Source organism: Zerene cesonia, chromosome 18, assembly GCF_012273895.1.
Source record: "Zerene cesonia ecotype Mississippi chromosome 18, Zerene_cesonia_1.1, whole genome shotgun sequence".
Classification (NCBI taxonomy): domain Eukaryota; kingdom Metazoa; phylum Arthropoda; class Insecta; order Lepidoptera; family Pieridae; genus Zerene; species Zerene cesonia.
This window is the reverse complement of record NC_052119.1, coordinates 8793754-8813896: the sequence shown is the minus strand read 5'-3', so window position 1 is coordinate 8813896 and position 20143 is coordinate 8793754. Positions and strand designations below refer to the sequence as shown.

Here is a 20143-nt window from a genome sequence, read left to right as displayed (position 1 = left end):
ACAGATTCGAAATTCAAATGTAATATTTTTTTATAATTAAGTGTAACAGTATTTATGGCCAGACTAAGTATAATAGGTTGGCTTAGGCTTTTCATATAGTAAGGTAAATAGCGAACTAAATTTTTACAAGTAGTGTTTGATTAACAAAAACTACTTGTAAAAATCACGATCTTAAGAAATATGTATTGCTGTATCGATTTTAATGTAACTCAGCATTGATTCAACACAAATGAAATAACGTATTAAATACTTACAATAATTTGACCCCCCTCTTTAATGGCTTTCCAATTTATTCCTGCCGCATCATTGTATCCCATAAGAGCTGATAATACCGCCATCAGTACGACAATAAAATTTAAAATGTTCATATTTATTCTGAGTTGTAAATAAAATATAAAATTAAATTACTCTCTATCAGTTGCTATCTCAGTGATACCTATTTAAATAATGATACTTTTGTTAAGATGAAATATGTATTTAAACGCATTTGATACTTGTTTAATGAGTTCGGGATTCTCATCGCTCGTTATAAAGCTGTTATGAATTTTGTCCCCAATTACAAATGAATAGAAAACCCAAAGATATAAATGATTATGTATTTTAGTGTTTGTTGCGATTAGTGGTTTTATTCAATCGATTATTTATATATTTTTTTAAATGTTAAAACTAATAACAAACTTGATAATTCTTTATTCATATAACCGCTATTCTCTAGTTAAATTAAAGTAAAGGCAATGCCGAATATTACCACCAATTTGGATTTTAGTAAAAAATAAACACACGTAATTCATCCCATGATTTTGCTAACAGCATTTGATCAGTAGGACTCTTCAAAAGGCTATGTAATTTTCTTAGTTATAGATTTATCTTTTTTTTATTACCCGTAGGTAACAAAGAAAAAAGTACGCAAGTAGTACGCAGTAAGTAAGTGTTACGAATAACAAAAAATCCCTTTAAGAATCGTAGCGACACAAACCCTATCTTGAGCCATTAAAAATATATTATAGATGTGATAAAACTCCTATTCAAAGGCCTAATTTAATCGAGATGAGCGCCTATTTAAATACCACTGTAACAATTTTAGAACATCAATCGATTTTCGAAACAGTCGTTAAGTTCAGCTAAAAACCAAAAGAAATAAACATGAAACTTACAGGCTTATTCGTAATGCTAGTGGTGGTGTTAACAGCTCTTATTGGATACAACGAAGCGTCACCTAGATTTCGTTGGGGACATGTTGGGAAAGGTGCAAAGGTTCTTGTAAGTAGTTTGGAGTTTATAAAATAGTGAAATCTAACGTCCGATTTTATCTTTAGCCAGCAAAGTGTTTGTAATATAAAAGCTTTTTTTTCATTATAATATTAAAACTTAAAGTTTTTCGTTTCTGCAATAAATAAAAATGAAGCTGAGAAGAAAAGACAAAAAAATGATGCCACACACTAGGTATACATCATGATACCCAACATTATTTTTTCCGTCTCTCCTAAATTAAGCCTTAAATAGAATTTAATTCATTTATTTATTGATGTTCTGTAGACCCATACATTCATACATTACAATACAATATGTATAATATTACTATAAGTTATTGGTTCTTGTTTAATTTATTGTGGGAGTCGAGCACGCTTCGGCACGAATTGGGCCAGCTCGAACCGGAAAGTACCACACCCCGACAGAAAACCGGCGTGAAATAGTAGCATGCCACTGTTTCCTTTTCCTCACCCGTCCTAGTGGAAAGAAGGAATGGACTACCATTCCTTCTTTCCAGTCGTTAATTCTTTCCTTTTCCCTTACCCCATAAAAGCGGGCAGCGCATTCACAGAGGTACTACCTTTGCGAATGTTTATGGGCGGGGGTGATCGCTTACCATCAGGCGAACCACCAGCTCAGCTGCCCGCTATGTCATAAAAAAATATGAAATAATATTATTTATTTTACGTTTATGTATTGTTAATGAATTTTATTGTTACAGAGCCGAGGTCTCGGAGCGTTAAGCGCGTTGGACGCTTTAGGCAATTTAATAAATCAAGGATAGTTACGATCTCTGAAAATATATGTAATATTAGTTTCATGTATAAATAAATATTAATAAAAAATGAATATTTTTTTCTTAATTCGCCTGCGGCTTCGCCCGTGTGGATGTTTCACAGCGGTAGAAAGAAGCCGATCTCACTAGCCTGTTTACTATATCCAGAAGCTAAAATCGCAATATAAAAGCGCTCCATTTGGAAGTGAAAGAATGACAAAGAAACAAATAATAATACAACAAATGGCTTTCGTATTTATAACAGGAGTAAAGATTTTACACAAGTAATTAAGTACAAAATGATGATGTAAAAATTTAAATGCTTATTAGCAAAAGTATCAATGTTATGGTTTCAAACGTAGGTGAAACAGCGCGGCACAGCTAGTTGGAAATCTAAATAGGTGGTTTATCCAACATGAATTTATTTGAATCATCATCATCATCTTATCACCCATACATGCTCACACAGGCTTCCGAGGGTAGCTATAAGCCACCACGCTGGTCCAGTACAGTCGATTCTTGGACATGCCGGTTTTCTCACGATGTATTTCTTCACCGTTATAAGCAATGCTGATGTTATCTTGCACGCCCGCCTGGTCTCGAACCAGCGACTTGTCGATTTTAAGTCCGCGGTTCTCCCCACTGAGCCACAATTGCTTTTTAATTTGCGATTTAAATCATTCTTTATAATATAATATATGAGACATAAATATCCAGAATACCTATCATATATAACTATATATACTATATATATTATAACTTTAGATTGTATCTCCAAAATACAAATTGAAGATTCCAAATAAGCATATCTGCATTGCTATAGTCATATCTGCATATGTTTATAAGTGGAGAATTTATTGCCGAAGGCCTTTAGTTAAGTCAGACTCCCACTGGCACTATGTGTTCTGCCGACGACCAGAGACGGGGCAAAGGGGGTTGTGTAGAATTCATACTTATATACGCTTTCACCAGTTTCCTTATACCTAAGGGTTATAAGTATACGTGATGTTTGTTCGAATACCGACCTCACACATTTCCAGCAGAAGTAAAGGTTCGTGCGACTTGTATTTAGATTCAATAAAATAACAAAATATCGTTTCACATGGGTACTCATGGAAATGGGTTTTCACTACTCACATCTATGTATTTATAGACATAATATATTAGAACTTGATTGTTTAATCTTCCTTCTACTGATTAAAGGGATTGAAGCTACTTACCAATTCGTCATAGTGACGGGAAACCCAGCTACCTAATGTTACGCATTAATATTTCCAGTGCGTAAGAAACGCACACGATTTTTTGCTTATATATCGCTAAGTAGCTGAATAGACATCACTTGGGGTTTGGAAGCCGGAGTTATTTGAACTAATAGATAATTATAAACATGAAGCTGACAGGTCTCTTTATGTTGGTCGTGATGGCGGTGCTCTCGCTTCTCGCGGGCTCAGCGGAAAGCGCGCCAAAAGTTAACGTCAACGCTATTAGGAAGGGCGGCCATGTTATTGTAAGTTTTACTTTCCGTATTGAATCATTTTACTTATAAATATCAATTACTGATTTTAATTAATCTTTTAATATTTAATAGAGTTAATTTGTAACAGTCAGCAAAAAATTAATATTTAGCGCTCGTCGTCAGTAGATGCGAGCGCTAAGTGACATTTGAACATAAAATTAGATGGATAATAAATTGTACGTCTATAGTTATTTGAATGAAACCTAACCGTACTAAATACTTTATTTTATTATTTTTTTTATAGAAAAAAGGCTTCGGCGTTCTCGGCGCAGCCGGCACGGCCCACGAGGTGTATCAACATATTAAAAATAGAAGACATCAATAAAACAATACATACATGTAGTATATTTTGCATAAATATATGAAAACAATTGTAAAACTATTTTGTAGATATTATGAAAAACAAGGCATTTTTGTTTTCACTCCATACCTTTACAGCCCGTTCAGTGTTTATAATATAAGTTATTTAGAGGTTTGAAGAAATAAAAATAACTTATTTTATTATTATAAAAGTCAACCTAACTAAACTATCTGAGATTTTGAAAAAGAATTTTTAATTCTAAAAAATAAATAAAATTATTGCATAAAAAACTGTGGTTTTCTTTTAATTGCAACAAACATACCCACGAATGTTGTACCTACACTCATACAATCTATATATTAGTATCTAATCATTAGCTATGTTTATACTTTTTAAAAAATACCTACTAATTTGTGCTCTTAAATCTTATTTTTAAGATAATTCTTGATATTATTAAAGAAAAGAGACAAAAAACAGACTTTAATATATATCTTGATGAAAACTTACCTATAAAGTAATATTTTTTTTTGTATGTTTGCTATTTTAAAACAAAGTATGTACGAACACATACACCAATTTATAACTTAATCAATAATATAATATTTTGAGTTATATTATTATCAGTGTACACAAGTATTTAGTCTAATTACAACATTTAAATATATTGATAATTAATTACTATCGTTTGAAAAATACCCAGCGTGTTGAAATTGATGCTAGCAGTTGTAGTTATGAGGTTAATAATAATAATAATAAAGTGCAATAAGTATTTGAGCAATTTCCGGTTTCATAAATTTCTTGTCGGCAAAGGATCTGGTGGGCCATGTGGTAAGCGCGACCACCACATGAACATTTGCAGAAGCGTAAGGTCGTTGCCAGATCTCACGTCTCTAAAACGGATTTTCGAGATATTAATGTGATGAGTAAGCGAGATCTTTCACTTTAATAAATCTATGTAGATTATAGGTTTAAAAAAAGGTGTGTGTGCGATTCACACACGACAGAAGTGAAACTTCAGTAAATCGACAAAAGAAAATAAAATAGTATTTATATTTCTGTCTCATCCTTCGCCGGCTTCGTTCTACACATTTTTATATTTGCGTGTCTTACCTGTCGTTTTTTCCGTTGCATCAGGTTTGAAATCACAACGATTCTAAAGAAGTTGCACTTCAAAAGTCATAAATTTAAAATAATTTTTAATAATATATTATAACAAGCTAGCTAGAGAAGGTTCCTACGAGTGTGTTTCGTCCCTAACATTCTATCCCCATTATTTGTTACTTTCTTATAAGCTGGAATGTACAATAAAGATACATACTAGACGCTATTCTGAATCGAATTCATATTGTAGGTGCTTTGTCAAAATTATTTATTTTTTGGAACATTTGTGAATTTCTAAGCTACTTTTTGTCTAACTAAGACGCCATAGCTACGTATCCAAGCATTTAATATGAAAATGTTCAAATTGGCCACGTTGCCGAACATTCGTCAACGAGAACTTACCACTGTCGCAGATACTAACAACAACTTTTAATTATGGACTTATAATTTCGTTCGAGTTACAAAAATTAATTTGCCTATGAATGAATGAAAATAAAAATAACTGTGATGGTCATTTGCTAATAAATATTCCTTAATTCACCACAAAATTAAAATAAACATAAGGAAACATATCTGTCACTGGACAAAACAACTATATAAAATTTTACAATAGCAACACTTTCCTGTACAAATGTTCCAAAGGGATAAATCCAAATTAAAATGTTAACACTATTAAGCAAGGGGAAACCCAGCTTATTTATATTGGTGCTGCGTAAAACTCATAAAATCTTAAATATATATACTAGCATTGTACATTTAAAGTCACAAAGTTCTTGTAAGTCAATAGAAGGACTCGTTTTAGTATCTTTTAAAAGTAAATATGAAGCTGACAGGTCTCTTTATGTTGGTCGTGATGGCGGTGCTCTCGCTTCTCGCGGGCTCGGCGGAAAGCGCGCCAAAAGTTAACGTCAACGCTATTAAGAAGGGCGGCCATGTTATTGTAAGTTTTTTGTTTGTAATACCAGTTATCAATTTGAAGAATGTGTTTAAAGATTTGTTAACGTCGATGAGTTTTGTAGAAAATATATGAATAAATAACATTAGAATAGTTATTTTCTAGTAGCTGGGTACCTACTATGTATATTGTGTATAGTTGGGATTGTAACGTAAAAATTGAGTATTTTATGGTTGTTTGTAAATATTATTTCAAATGATTAAAACAGTATTTTTATGTAATTTGGCATGACGTATGACTTTTCGTAGAATGGGGCTATTAAAATTAATTTTAGACTTTGTTTCGCATTTTGCCAACTTCAACATAAAACAAAATAAGTTTTGATTATGAGTTAATGCTAATTAAACATTTTCCATACAATATAATATGATTTTATATTAAAACTATTCCATAAAATGTAACATTATAGATCGATTACATCAGCGTACATGTAACTATATCAATTATATAAATGATTTAATAAATAATCATATTCCAATAATTCGTCTTCATTCGAATAACTCTTTTTGAAATGTTTTCCATCGTTATAATACGTATAGATTGTCACCAATTCTTATTAAAAAAAGAGCGGGCATCAAACTATAAATGAATTAAAAGGTGTCATACCAACATAATTATATCTAACCATTAACATTATATGCTTCATACTAATAAATGTTTTGTTTTTTCAGAAAAAGGGTTTTGGCGTTCTCGGTGCAGCGGGAACTGCACATGAAGTGTACGAACATATAAAAAATAGAAGACATTAAAATGTAATTAATGATTAGTCGTTAAAAACGTGCATTTATTAATGTAATACTGTCGTATTGAATTTTCGAATTAAATCGTGTTATTGGATATGTTTTTTTTTAATTTGTACATATCATGAAACGTCCAGTTAGTTCATAAAATAATTAAGGTTGAATGTAAATAAATGGTATAAACAATATGAAACGAATGAAATACTTTTTATTTATATATTTTGGTGATTTTTTTAGTATTAGTTTGTACATAATATAGATTAAGTCAATATCATATTGGGTTCATCCTGTAATCAATTTGATGTTTTAATAAATAAATAAAATGAAGCCTGAATGAACTACGAATTTAGTACCGTTCTAGTAACATAGTTTAATGAGATCATATAAATTTTTTTTAAACGCTTTTCTTGGCTTCATCTGTATGTTTGCATATATATATCTCTATCTGAGACTTGTTTAGATTCGATTTTGAATTTTGACCCACTTTGAAAGGACAGATTTAAATCTATTTTCCAAATTAAACTTCGTACCTTATCATGGATCGGTAACAAGATAATAATTTCATAAGTTTACTATTCTGATTAGGACCACCAGTGCATACATAATTTTTTTCCTTACGTATACTCTGAATATACGTAAGGTATACGTATCTATTTTTAAACCGTATTTTAGTTTATTTATATATATTTAATAGTATTTATGGTAAAAAAACAAGCCCTAAAATAGGTCCTTGCTGAAAAAGCTATAAAGATTTTGTCGTTCCTTCTAATATTTACAGTTTTTATGATCGTTGTTAGCCCGATAATTTGTAGTTTTGAAATAATATAACCTTTAAACATTGAGAAAATTAAGAAAAATATCACCACCTATCCCAAACCTGGCGAAGACCTAGGAACTATAATTTGTACTAATGTAAATTTTATGTAATTTAACTGTAGTGAGTAAGAGTCTATTTTCTATCTCTCAAACGTTATAAGAGCATCGTTATTACCAATAGAATAAATACAATAAATTTCAAAAAAAAATGGTCAAGCCATTTTGAATGACTTCGGTTACAAACACTGTGATACTATAATTTTTATTGATTATACAGAAATCGCTTTAATTAATATCATGATTATTTCTTCTGGTAAAAAGTGGTAATGACAAGCAGTAATACCAAAATATGTCATAACACGAAACCGTTCTATATTGTGTTTATCTGCTATCTTAATGTTAAATTAACGACATCATCTGATTTAATTATTAAATACGCATTAAATTGAAATGCAGTAAAATTTAATTATTATTTATTTGCCTAATTGTAGGCACAAATTACTCTTGTACCTACTGTAATTAATATTCAATTAATTAGACTTCGTAATGAAAATTAATTGTTTGTAGATACATGTATCTCAAATTGAGTTGTTGATATAATTATTGTTTATTATTGTTATATTCATCACCATCAGCCCACGTATATTCCCACAGCTGGGACACAGGCCTCCTATGAGGGTTCAGGCCATAATCCACCACGCTGGCCAAGTGCGGGTTGGCAGATGTCACATGTCGTCGAACTTTTGATTCTCGGACATGCCGGTTTCCTCACGATGATTTCCTTCACCGTTTTAAGCAGTGGTGATATTATCCACATGCGCAGATAAATTGAAAAATCAATTTTTTTCGTGCACGCTCGCCTGGTCTCGAACCCCGACTTATCGATTTTGAAGTCCGAGGTTCTCACCACTGAGCCACCACTGCTTATTGTTATATTAATTTACTGTTAATTCTTGGTAATGTTATTAATCCGAATGTGTCGTCATTGTGCGGAGTTTTCGTTGTATTTTTTCTGTCTGCAGATATTGAGGCTAGAAAATGATTGACATACGTTATACCTCTGTGAATGATTATTTTCCCTGGAATTATCTTTTAATATCCGGGCGAAGCCGAGAGTGGTAAACTAGTCCAGTTATAATTCATGATGCTTTTATTTACACATTTAGTATTTTAATCAAAGTATATATTTATGGTTATTGGTATTAATATATAGTTAAATAGGAGCATAATTTGAAAATAGAAAAATATTCTACAATTTAACTCGTAACTTAACAAAATTCGAAATTACATATCGAAACCGTCTCTGGTACTTCAGATAATTAATTATCCAAGTGCGAATATAAAATGTTTACTCTGATCTTTATCAACAAAGAATAAATAAACAAATATCAGTAGCGTCTGCAAACACTTGTAAGTGAGGTCTCGTATTATGACGTCAAGAAACTGATAACGGAAAGAGTCGCCGCTGGGGTCTAGGGGATTTTTTGCTTTATTAATAAAACTTTTGATTGTATTATTTGTTGTGCTTTTAATATTAGTTAGCCGATAATCGCTGTGTATTTGATTATTTTGTTGGGTTAATAAACTCGACCAGGAACTACTGGATCGGTTCGGAAAAACTTCTTTTATACCGATGAATACAACATTAAACAGCCAGAGATCTCTGAGTGCTTCATGTTGTATGAATATACCACGGGCCTAATTTGTTTTATATCAGGAAGACTTATTGATTAGTATTATTGTCTATTAGTATAGTATTATTCCTTTGCGTTCGTGTAAAAATAGAAAAGGGCTTTTCTCAAAAAATTTACTGCATTCAAAATGTTATTAAAAAGGTTAAGTCGAAATTGGTGCCAAAAAAAGACGTAATTTCTTCTGAGGGCAGTTATATTTACACCACCTTTATTACACCTTTATTTCGTATATAAAAATGTATTTGTATAATATTGTAACAAGCGTAGGTACAGACCATCAAAGAAGCGAATACACAATGAAAAATCACCCGTAATTTTTATCATTGTTTGGTTTTCTGAAGCACTACGGGAAGCGGTGAATACCCCTCGTGATATTGGGTTCAAGGACATGATAATTGCAAGTATATAATGAGTTTGAATTATGAATTGATCTCAATTACACGCATACATCAAACGTAGAGAATATCGAAATGAATTTCGCGAAATTGTTTTTCTTATTTTTTTTTGTGTTCCTTACAATAAATTCAAATGCAGCGAGGCCGGGGAAGATACCGGTTAATGCTATTAAAAAAGGCGCGAAAGCTATCGTGAGTACTACATATTGTTATAAATTATCTGTTAACCTTTTCCTTGTCATACTACCTTTTTTTAATAAGTTGTTCTTGAGCTCTGACTCTGTATTTTATGGCATGTCGACAACGCAATAACCTACAACAAAAATAAAACTAACTATTTATTTTTAACAATAAATGGAACCGCTTTTAAATTTACAGTCGAGTTAATAATTCCCTTTTTTTGAAGTCGGTTGATAATAAGGTGAATAACTGTTTAAACAAACTGTTTTAATTTTTTTCAGGGTAAAGGCTTACGGGCGATAAACATAGCCAGCACAGCTCATGACGTTTACAGCGCATTACGTCCTAAAAGAAAGAAGCATTAATATAAATCGATAAGTTTAATATTAGATACCTGCTTAGTTTTCAACTGATTATTTTTTGTTTCTTTCCTCCCAACGCAAATGATGTTAAGAGGGATAGAGACAGGAGACTGTTTATAACAGCATAGAATTCGTATTCGAAGATATAGTCCTTAGTCACATGCATTTATAAATATGTGCCATTCAATGAATAATTATATTATATTATTTCGCATTTTGACATTTTTTTTGTGTTCAAAGGTTCAATTTCAGCCACATGATTACATTTCTTATTTAACGTATTTATCCGATTGCTTATGCATCTATCAAGTTTATTGCCTACTTCGAGTCTACGTATATTTTCTGCTAGGATTTGGTCTAGATCCTTGACCAAACCCTCCTTTTTCTGAATCTATATTATGTAACGAAATAACTAAACCAATTTCAATTTAATATTCGATCTATTGATCTCTGAATAAGTAATAATCATTTGTATAATTCATGAAAGATTTTGAACATCTTTTTTGTGGTTTTATAGTTTTACTAGCTGCGCCCCGCGGTTTCACCCGCGAAAGTCCGTATCTCGTAAAAAAGTTGCTGATATGTTATTCCAGTTGTCTAGCTGTATACGTACCAAATTTCGTTGCAATCGGTTCAGTAGTTTTTGCGTGAAAGAGCAACAAACTTTCGAATTTATAATATTAGTATTGCTAATATGATTCTATTTTTATAGTAACCGTTGTAATTTAGTTCATAAAGAGTGAAATAAAATTTAGTTTTTTCAACAGTCTCAGTGTCAGAGACCTCTTTTCTTTTCGTCATTTTTCCTACTCCATTCCTTATTTCTGGTCGTCAATCCTCCTTCCCTTTCCCCTAAAAAAGTGGGCAGAGAATATTCATGGCGAATATTCATTGCTTACCATCAGGCGAACTACCAGCTCAATTGCCCGCTATGACATAAAAATAAATAAAAAAATAAAAACATGTATCGCATTGATATCATTGAAAGTGCGTAAATTTGTACATATTAATTATATTTATTTGTCTGTCTGTCAATGTCAGTGACTCATCTGTTTCACTGACAGATTTTTTTGTTAAGAAACGTACGTGATCACACTTCTATGTCCTGCCAGACCAAGACACTTTTTGTGAGTCCCCACCGGGAATCCAACCCTGGACCCCTCGGTTCTACGCTCACGTACCAAGCGGGCCAACTTTATAAAACATTTGAACTACGTATACAATGAGTAAATAAATACATTAATTAATTGATATATAAATGAACCACGGAAACTCATATGATATCTATACGGCACGAGTCATTTGATCTCGATCTCGCATAACGAAGCTATTAATAAATCATTAAAATAACTGGCAATAATGCCACGTGCTTTAAAAAAACAGTAGGTAGCGTGATGAATAATTCATTAACATAGTACGATGAAGTGGGAAAATACAATCAGATACGACACTTTCCTTATATCGGATATTTGTAATGTTTTTTCCTTAACCTGTGTTGGGTTCGGACTATTATTAGAACTAGCTGTGCACCCTGATTCTGTCTGAATTGAAATGGGATAAAAATGAACATATAATATAACTCATTAATCAGAGTTCCAAATATTAATGACGCAGATTTGATATTGCATGTTTGGACAGATATATATTTTACTAGCGACGAGCCGGGTCGTAACCGGCTCGTCGCCTCGGTTGTAAAATTAAAAGCACGCTTCGGCACGGACTGGGCTATCCCCGCAGCAAACTGCACGCTTTGCAGAGTTTCCACCTCTGCAAATGGTTGTGCGCGGCGGTGATCGATTACCATCAGACAAACCGTAACCTCGATTGATTCTTCAGCATAAAAAATGTTTGCGTTACAGTTTAACCCTTATTATCCTTGCTGAAATTAGACGTTTAATTAGGCATATTAATGTCCTATGTATATCAGTTATGGGCGGTGGTGACCACTTAACATCAGGTGGCCCACCTGCTCCTTTGCTTGCTTTGCCATAAAAAAAAAAAAAAAAAAATATCAGTTACACGTAAACAATAGGCTCCGTACACATAAATCACCCGAAACTATCCAGTATATTACAATCCTAAGCTTTATTAGCTGCATTCCAAAAAAGTTTATATAAGGCCATATTCAAAGGCTCCACCGTCATTGCCCATTCAGAGTCAGAGCTGTACAGGATGAGGAATTTAATATTGGTATTTGCTTTGGCATTGTGCATACATAGTGTACTTGGGGGCTTGGCTATAGTACCTGGTATACTGCCTGGCACATCAACAACCACTCACAAACCGTGGACTACGAAAGTTAAAAATGGTGTGGTGAGTAGATCTAAATGTATCGTGTTGTATAATTGTATGTACTGAGTATAGAAATAACTAGCTGCGCCCCGCGGTTTCACCCGCGTAAGTCCGTATCCCGTAGGAATGTCGGGATAAATAGTTGCCTATATGTTATTCCGCTTGTCCAGCTGTTTACGTACCAAATTTCATTGCAATCGATTCAGTAGATTTTGCGTGAAAGAGCAACAAACGCACACACATCCTTACAAACTTTCGCATTTATAATATTAGTGGGAAGTAGGATACTCAAGTGAAAGTAAATCTATTGATTGTGCGCCAAATAATAAGGAAATATAAATAAAATAAACAAGTTAAGATCAGAAGAGCACCAGGTGGTCTAATTGTTATGAAAGTGATAAATTTTATGTGTATCTGTTTATATAATTCTCATTTAATATCATATTTAAATTCTATTCAAGTTTTGATTTAACCATGCCAGAAGAAACTGTCCGACAACCAATATTGTTACAAGTATAGTATAGTCAATACATTATCTAATTGGCCTGTATATATTTATTATTTTTTGTTACTATTACATTTTAGTTCTACATAATATGTTATATATACATAACAATGATGCCAAAGAAATGTCCTGTGGTTCTTAAGTGACAACATTCCATGGACTGTCATCTTCCATATGTTCATTAATGCTACAGTAGGCTTTCTGAACTAATAAATTTTTAGCACAGTTTTTGAATTTAACGAAAGAAGAATTCTATTGTAGAAGCGTATACCCTGCCCCATAAATGATCTTTTTACTTTACTAAGCCGGAAAACTATCTCTGTACCACAATTCATGCAAATTGCATGAGTGGTTTAGGTATGAAGAAGAGACGGATAATTAGATTAACTGTCGCATTTGTAATAACATTATGTTAAGTTGGAATTTTGGTAATTTTCAGGAAACATTTCTTCAAGGTGCTGCAGCAGCGAGCATTATAAAACAGTCGGTGCATGGCAAGGGGAAACCTAAAGGCCCCGCTGCTAAACCTACTTAATGTTATGATTAATAAATGATAAAATACAGAAAGCTTTTTATTTATTACACTTTTAATTCACCTATGTTTGTCAATACAACGTATATTGTTGTATTTATAGTTTGGGAATAAAATTGCAGAAATAATATGAAATTAATTTAATAGTACTTATTATATAATTGTCCGATTATATTTCAGTGTAATTATCCGTCACATTCATTTAAAACAATTATTTATCACAAAATGGTGGACTAATTCCAAACTATCATAATTTCAATCTTACCACACAGAAGGCACCACCAAATAAAATAACAAATCATCATTAGATTCACCCAGTCAAAAGATTTAAGGTAGATAGATAGATAATACTTTATTGCACACACAAATTTACAGAAAAACATATATAAAACACGAACAAGACAGTGAATAAAGCAAACAATACACAAAAACGAACAAACTCTTCATTTATATATTATTAAGTATAGATATTATTTGAAAAATCTTACAGGTACATGAAGTATATGCGCTATGTAGATCAAAAGCGCTTTTAACAGACGTCTAGTTGAGTTGACATGAGATTGAGATTGATACAAGAAATAAAGAATTAAAGAAAATCACATTTTTCATATGGTTTCAGATTGGGGGAGCATTTGATTTTTTAGTTTTTTGAACTATATCTATACTATGTGATAGTATATATAAAATATCTATACTATGTAATAGATTAAGGAATAGAAACGAATTCTAAATGAGTAAATCATTTTTTGTTAGATTAAAAGATTTGTATTTGTGTTGCTAGCGTCATTTTCATATTAATGTATTATGTACGGAAATTGTGGAACTTTTTGGTTTGAATTGAAATAATAAAAATATCGATCAAATCTATATTATGCTACGTACAAATCGTATTTTATTAAAATGAATCAATAATTATCATACTCTTTAATTATGGTCTAAAAATACATAATTTTATTTTTATTTTTTTATATACCAAATCCAAACGAAACCAATAATATTAAGGTGCGATTGTCAGTCAGAGCTTTACCTAGAAATCATAATTATCTTTTATCCATGATTTTTAGCCCTTTTGTATAAATCGTGTGCGGTACTAACCCTGTCGAGTACTTTGATTCCTTTGCCCTGTAAAAAAATAAAATTGTTTAACCTACGTAATTTTAGATAATTATTATTAACAAATAAATTAAATTAAAAAAATGTTTTGTTTTTAACTGTCAAACTAGATTAAATTGTCGCTATTTTTTTTGCCTACATACATAACATCATACTCGTAACATTAGAAATAACAATAAGAAATAAAAAAAAAATGGAGCGAACACCTTACGGTTGATGCTGTGACCAAAGGAATTATTTTAACTAGACATTTTGTATTATTAGGTACTTACAACTGCTTTAATAGCGCTTCCAGCCCCTGGATAGGCAGCGCCTTGGCCCAAAAAGATAGCTAACGTGGCCATAATTGCAACAAATAAACTTAGAAAATTCATATTTCAAGCTTTATTTTGCAACAGGTTTGAAATAATACTATCAAGTCAACCTGGCACTATCAAATGAACTTATGAGAACTCATTACGATATTTATATAAATGTTTTTCTATAACATTAATATACATGGGATTATCCTATTGATATTTTCCGAACGATATATTAAGGAAAATTGTTGTTTTATTGTAATCTCGATCGTGTTTTTTATTAGTTTATAAACACGTGTATTGTTTTCCTGGTCGATATATTCATTCTTATTGCAAATGTTTTAAAATCAATATATAAATACGCAGTTACGCAGCACGCAGTTTTTAGAGTATTCCCTTCACGATATCATGGCTTTGTGCAAGTCCTACAATATTGATTTGTATTTGTATGTTTTATAGCTATAATTATATTAAACGCTAGTACAGTGGTTGGAATAAGGTCTAATTTCGACCAAAGAACAACGTGAGTTTTGCTAAATGCTGGCCAGTTAATTTAAATAGTTGCAGTATTTTCAATAATTTGCAACGTGTTTAAATTTCGAAGGTTTAGTTTTCAACATTTAGGTGATACTGGCTGATCAATAGATTTGAGTACTTAATACTTAAGCACTATATTTATAACTATTCTTCGTCAATAAATTGACGATGCAACATAAAAATCACTTTAATTTATATATTTATACACGATGGGACAAACGAGCAGGTGGGTCGCCTGTTTGTAACCGACCACTATCGCCAATGAATATTTGCAAATGTATTGTCACTGTCTAATGCGGGTTATCGTACATTCGCAAAAGTTAAGGAAGACAAAAGATTTTTCATAGTATTCGTGGTTTTTTAACGGATACCAAAGCGGCTGAACCACGGTCTTTCGAGAAGTCTCCTAAAGCTTTGTGTGAACAGTTGAGTAATGCGTACATAATTGCTTAGGTCATATCTTCTTCATGACGTTTTTTATAAACAGGTAATAAGCATAAAGAAAAAAATAACGATAGCAATAAATGCCTCACATTTGAATGTCTGACTTTTGTCTTAGTTAGCGTATAATTTTTATGAGTTTAGGTTTTTGATACGGTTTGTAATTCCCTTTTTCACCCCAAGCAGTTTTTATCATAACAAAACGCTAACATACTTCCTAAGAAATAGTAAGCTAGTTTGTAATATGTGATGTTTAGCTGGCTCAGTAAAACTTTATTCCATAATAATATTGGATATACAAAATAGTATAAATTTACCTTTTCTTAAACCTACCGAACATTAATATCATAAAAATTACTATTTCGTCTTTTTCATCTATTTTTTTTAATCACAAAAATCTTTCATAGTTCAAGTAAAATAAAAATTAACCTTAATATTTGTTTCATACGTTGCTTATAACTTTTGCAATATTTAGCGGCCCTTTGTGAGATTTTTCGCTAAACATTCCATATAATATTCCGAATCAATTGGCACATTGACCGTTACTTAACCAGACTGTAAGACAATATCCCTTATCCTTTTCAAAAATCAAGCTTAGCATTTTAAATTTTTAGGTACATAAACTTGTAAAAATTAATTTTCCAATAATTAGTACATTCGAAAGCCTTCCACTGTTTCAATAATGTCTATGTTTAAGATTTATTATTAAAGTAAAGTGTCTTAGTCCTAGGCCCTTCACAACCTTAATGAAGCATTATTATTACCGTTCTCGTATCCTTTCCTTATCCTTCACTTCTTAAAAGCGGACAACGCATTTGCATGGGCGATGGTGATCGCTTACCATCAGGCAGACCATCGGTTTAATTGCCCGCTATGATTTAAACAAAACAGGTACCTTTTCTCAAACCAGTTCAACTCAAACTCTCTGCTCACCAAATAGTCTAAATTTCATTGTTATCTAATCTACCAAATGTTTCATATATTTATAAATAAAAAAAATTATGTGGATGACACACAAATATTTATTATATTTAATTAAAAAAAAACTAAAATATTTCAATACTTATTCTTAGGTACGGTAACGATAATTTAAAATAAATTTTTAATTATTTTTCATTTTCATTTGGCGCTGGAAATAATTACATATCTTTCGAAAACTTCATGATGTAAGAAGTGAAAAATGTTATAGTATAATATCAGTACTTTATTAGACATTTTTGTTAAAATTTTATAAACGCATTAGCCGCTGCCTCCATGTCGGTTTTTGTACAGGTCATGGACTGTTCCAGCAGCTCCAGCAGCTCCAAGAATCTTCCCCTGTATAAAAAATAACAAATAAATAATATGTATAAACCATCATTCACTTTTAATATGTATGACATACGAAACTACTCATCAGACGTTGCGTCAGGAGCTTTTAAAAAGTTAGCGCGATTCAGAGAGTCATAAATACAAATATAAGATTGCATTATTTTAACAAATTGTTCATGAGGTTCTGAAATATAATAGAATATCAATGGAAAACAATATAAATATAAATTAATTAAAATCTGCCCTTTGAAGATTAAAAAACTATTGACATGATTATGATAATTTTTAAATGAGCATCGCTTAGTCAATTATCACAATTCATTTAAAACTTAAAATTAAAAAACTTGTTTACGAACCAAAAGGCCGTGGTAAAACCTTGGTATTAGAGTTTGAGAATACTTAAATACAATGAACAGTAAAATAACATTGTTTTAATTACTGTGAAATAAGCAGTGACTTCATCTCGGATTCTTTGCGATGGCACTTTGTAGGATTTTCTACGTAATAAATATTTCTGTCTTACTAGCTAATAAAATAAATGTATTGCGTGGAAAAGCTATTATTAATATTTATTTAGAAATTAACTAGAACTTTCCTAGAAAAAGATTCTCGATAAAGAGTTATATATAACTCTCTATTCGAAATATTTACAAAAAATGCTTACGTAAAAACCCCAAAGCAAATTAATTCCTAATGATTTCTAAACTAAACTCAAAAACACGATTTTTGAAAAATTAAAAGAAAAACAAATAATGAGAAAGAAAATATGAATCACATGCAATATTTTTTATTATAATAGTAGTAGGTCCGGGTGCCCGTATCCTATTCCTCACTCTCCCCATTCCTTCCCATCTTTCCCGCCGTCAATCCCTTCTTTATACCTTTTATTTTAAAAGCTGGCAATGGATCTTTAGATATATTATGGGTTTAGACGATTACCATCAGGCTACTAGCAACTAATCAGCTCAGTTGCCTGCTCTCATAAAAAAAAATAGTACTTACGCCAATTTTAGCTCCCTTCTTTATGGCCCCCGTATTCACTTTGGGGTCCGCCGCACTATGGCCAACGAAAATGGCCAATACAGCCATAATCAGAACAAATAAACCAGACAGTTTCATGATTGTAAAGCTTATTGTATCTCTTTGGATTACACGTAAGTGATATCACAGTAGATCACATCTCGCATTTATATAGTTATAATCCACGCATGATTTTCCTTCTTATGAAATTTACATGCGTAATCGCTTGTGTTTGTTTAGTCTGAGAAAAATTCGAAGTATTGAGGAAAAGTGTCGTTTGTTTATTTACACGTGTGTTAATTCAAGTCTTTAGGTGTCTTTGCCTTTTCATTAATTGTTTTATTAGAATCTTTCTTAAGATGATTGTAACTAACATTACAATACGATCTTTTGAAGTAAGCTAATCGATTTTTGATCGAAGTTTATATCTTTTTTATTAAACAAAATTCAGTATCTTTGTAGAAAATATATGAGTTCAAATACAATACAATATATATATATATATATATTGTGGCGGGTATATATATATATATTATAATTGGATATATAATATCCAATTATAAATGAAATAAGCTCTAAAAGAGCCACTACAGAGTTTCTTACCAGCTTTTCTCTGTACAAATTGATTCAAAAGTGCTTCTATAATAAGATGTCTACTTAAATGAATAAGTTTGAGTTTGAGTTTGAAATACATTTAGCAAAAGAGACACGGGGCTACAATAATAGGCTAATCAAGTACGTGTTAAAATCCCGCTTAATATCATAGCACTGAATAGAATCCTACTAATATTATCTATAAATACGAAAGTTTGTAAGGATGTGTGTGTGTTTGTTAGTCTTTCACGAAAAAACTACTGAACCGAATGCAATGAAATTTGGTACATAGACAGCTTTTTATCCCGATATTCCTACGGGATACGGAGCCATGCGGGTGAAACCGCGGGGCGCAGCTAACGTGTAATAAATTATTATTGATTAGCCATTCTTATTATAATAAGTTCTTTCAGTTATATAGGCATAATTGAATCCTATTATAATTTTAGATACTACAAATTGGTAATGTTATGAACATTATAATCTTCACAGCATTATCAATGAAGCATAACGATATATTTAAAAGATGTTTATGAATAAGGCAAAGTGAAGGCAAAAAATATCCTAATAACCAGTGGTCCAATCCGGCTTGCAGCCAATTCTATTATATGTATTGTACATATATCTCTATATATATGAAATTCTTGTTACAATGTTAGTAACTATACTCCTCTGAAACAGCTGGACCGATTCTTACGAAGTATTATGTGAATATCGGGTAGGTCTGACAATCGGCAAGCATGTATTTTTCATACTTCTATATGATAAGAGTAAGGCAGAACAGCGTTCTCCTGGTTAGTTAGCAGTATACATAATTTTTGAAATCGGTGAAGTACTTCCTAAGTTAAGCGCGATCAAACAAACAAACTTTTTAGGTTTATAATATCCGCATAGATTTTTCGAGTTCATTAGTTTCGACTTTATTTAGGTAGCCTCTGTTATTCAGAGTTTTGTATTTATTAGAAAAACTGCCAGACTACGAGAGCACAAGTCATCTTCTTAAATGGTTGGATAATTTCGATTAAAAATCTTGTAATAATGTACAGAAATCTTGCATGTCATCCTTTTGTAGGTTGAAAAGTTGTTTTTCTTGTGTAGATTGAAAATTGTTAACGATTCTTCGCAAGGAATTATTAGAATTTCTTATATTTAACAAGGTAAGTTAAGCGGCTTCTTTTGAAATATAATATATGTAGCATGCGGTACAATAAATATAGCTGATAATTTCCAATGCTTTAATAGATCTCTGAATATGTATGAGGTCATACAGTTAAAGTTTTGTTTACAAAATTTATATTAATGCATCGTCTTTTGAAATTGGTGCGATCATTGCAAATCAATATATACTATTTTAATTTTGTATTAAAATAATCTTTACTGACATAATCTTGAAATTTAAATTATCCCCGTCAC

At 31.5% G+C, this 20143-nt stretch overlaps 2 protein-coding genes and 1 long non-coding RNA gene across 3 annotated transcripts; 2 read left to right on the top strand and 1 right to left on the bottom strand.

Annotated features, from left to right (window-relative positions):
* The first annotated feature begins 3342 nt into the window (after positions 1–3342).
* On the top strand, positions 3343–4090 carry LOC119834110. The gene is made up of 2 exons (XM_038358397.1): positions 3343–3533; positions 3787–4090. Exons 1-2 carry the CDS (start codon positions 3414–3416, stop codon positions 3865–3867), a joined length of 201 nt encoding a protein of 66 aa, XP_038214325.1. The 5' UTR covers positions 3343–3413; the 3' UTR covers positions 3868–4090.
* A 1605-nt stretch (positions 4091–5695) lies between these two features.
* Positions 5696–10306, top strand: LOC119834109 (virescein-like). The gene is made up of 2 exons (XM_038358396.1): positions 5696–5884; positions 10006–10306. Exons 1-2 carry the CDS (start codon positions 5765–5767, stop codon positions 10087–10089), a joined length of 204 nt encoding a protein of 67 aa, XP_038214324.1. The 5' UTR covers positions 5696–5764; the 3' UTR covers positions 10090–10306.
* Positions 10307–14267: 3961 nt separating this feature from the next.
* Positions 14268–14963, bottom strand: LOC119833900. The gene is made up of 2 exons (XR_005287985.1): positions 14801–14963; positions 14268–14537 (listed from the first exon to the last, which is right to left on the bottom strand). It is a non-coding gene; the product is annotated as an uncharacterized LOC119833900 (long non-coding RNA).
* Positions 14964–20143: the final 5180 nt, after the last annotated feature.

Excerpts from the sequence above, each read along its gene's own strand:
- LOC119834110 (XM_038358397.1), top strand. The coding sequence starts at position 3,414 with ATGAAGCTGACAGGTCTCTTTATGTTGGTCGTGATGGCGGTGCTCTCG. Across the intron at positions 3,534-3,786 it reads GGAAGGGCGGCCATGTTATT|AAAAAAGGCTTCGGCGTTCT; the intron begins GTAAGTTTTACT and ends TTTTTTTTATAG.
- LOC119834109 (XM_038358396.1), top strand. The coding sequence starts at position 5,765 with ATGAAGCTGACAGGTCTCTTTATGTTGGTCGTGATGGCGGTGCTCTCG. Across the intron at positions 5,885-10,005 it reads AGAAGGGCGGCCATGTTATT|GGTAAAGGCTTACGGGCGAT; the intron begins GTAAGTTTTTTG and ends AATTTTTTTCAG.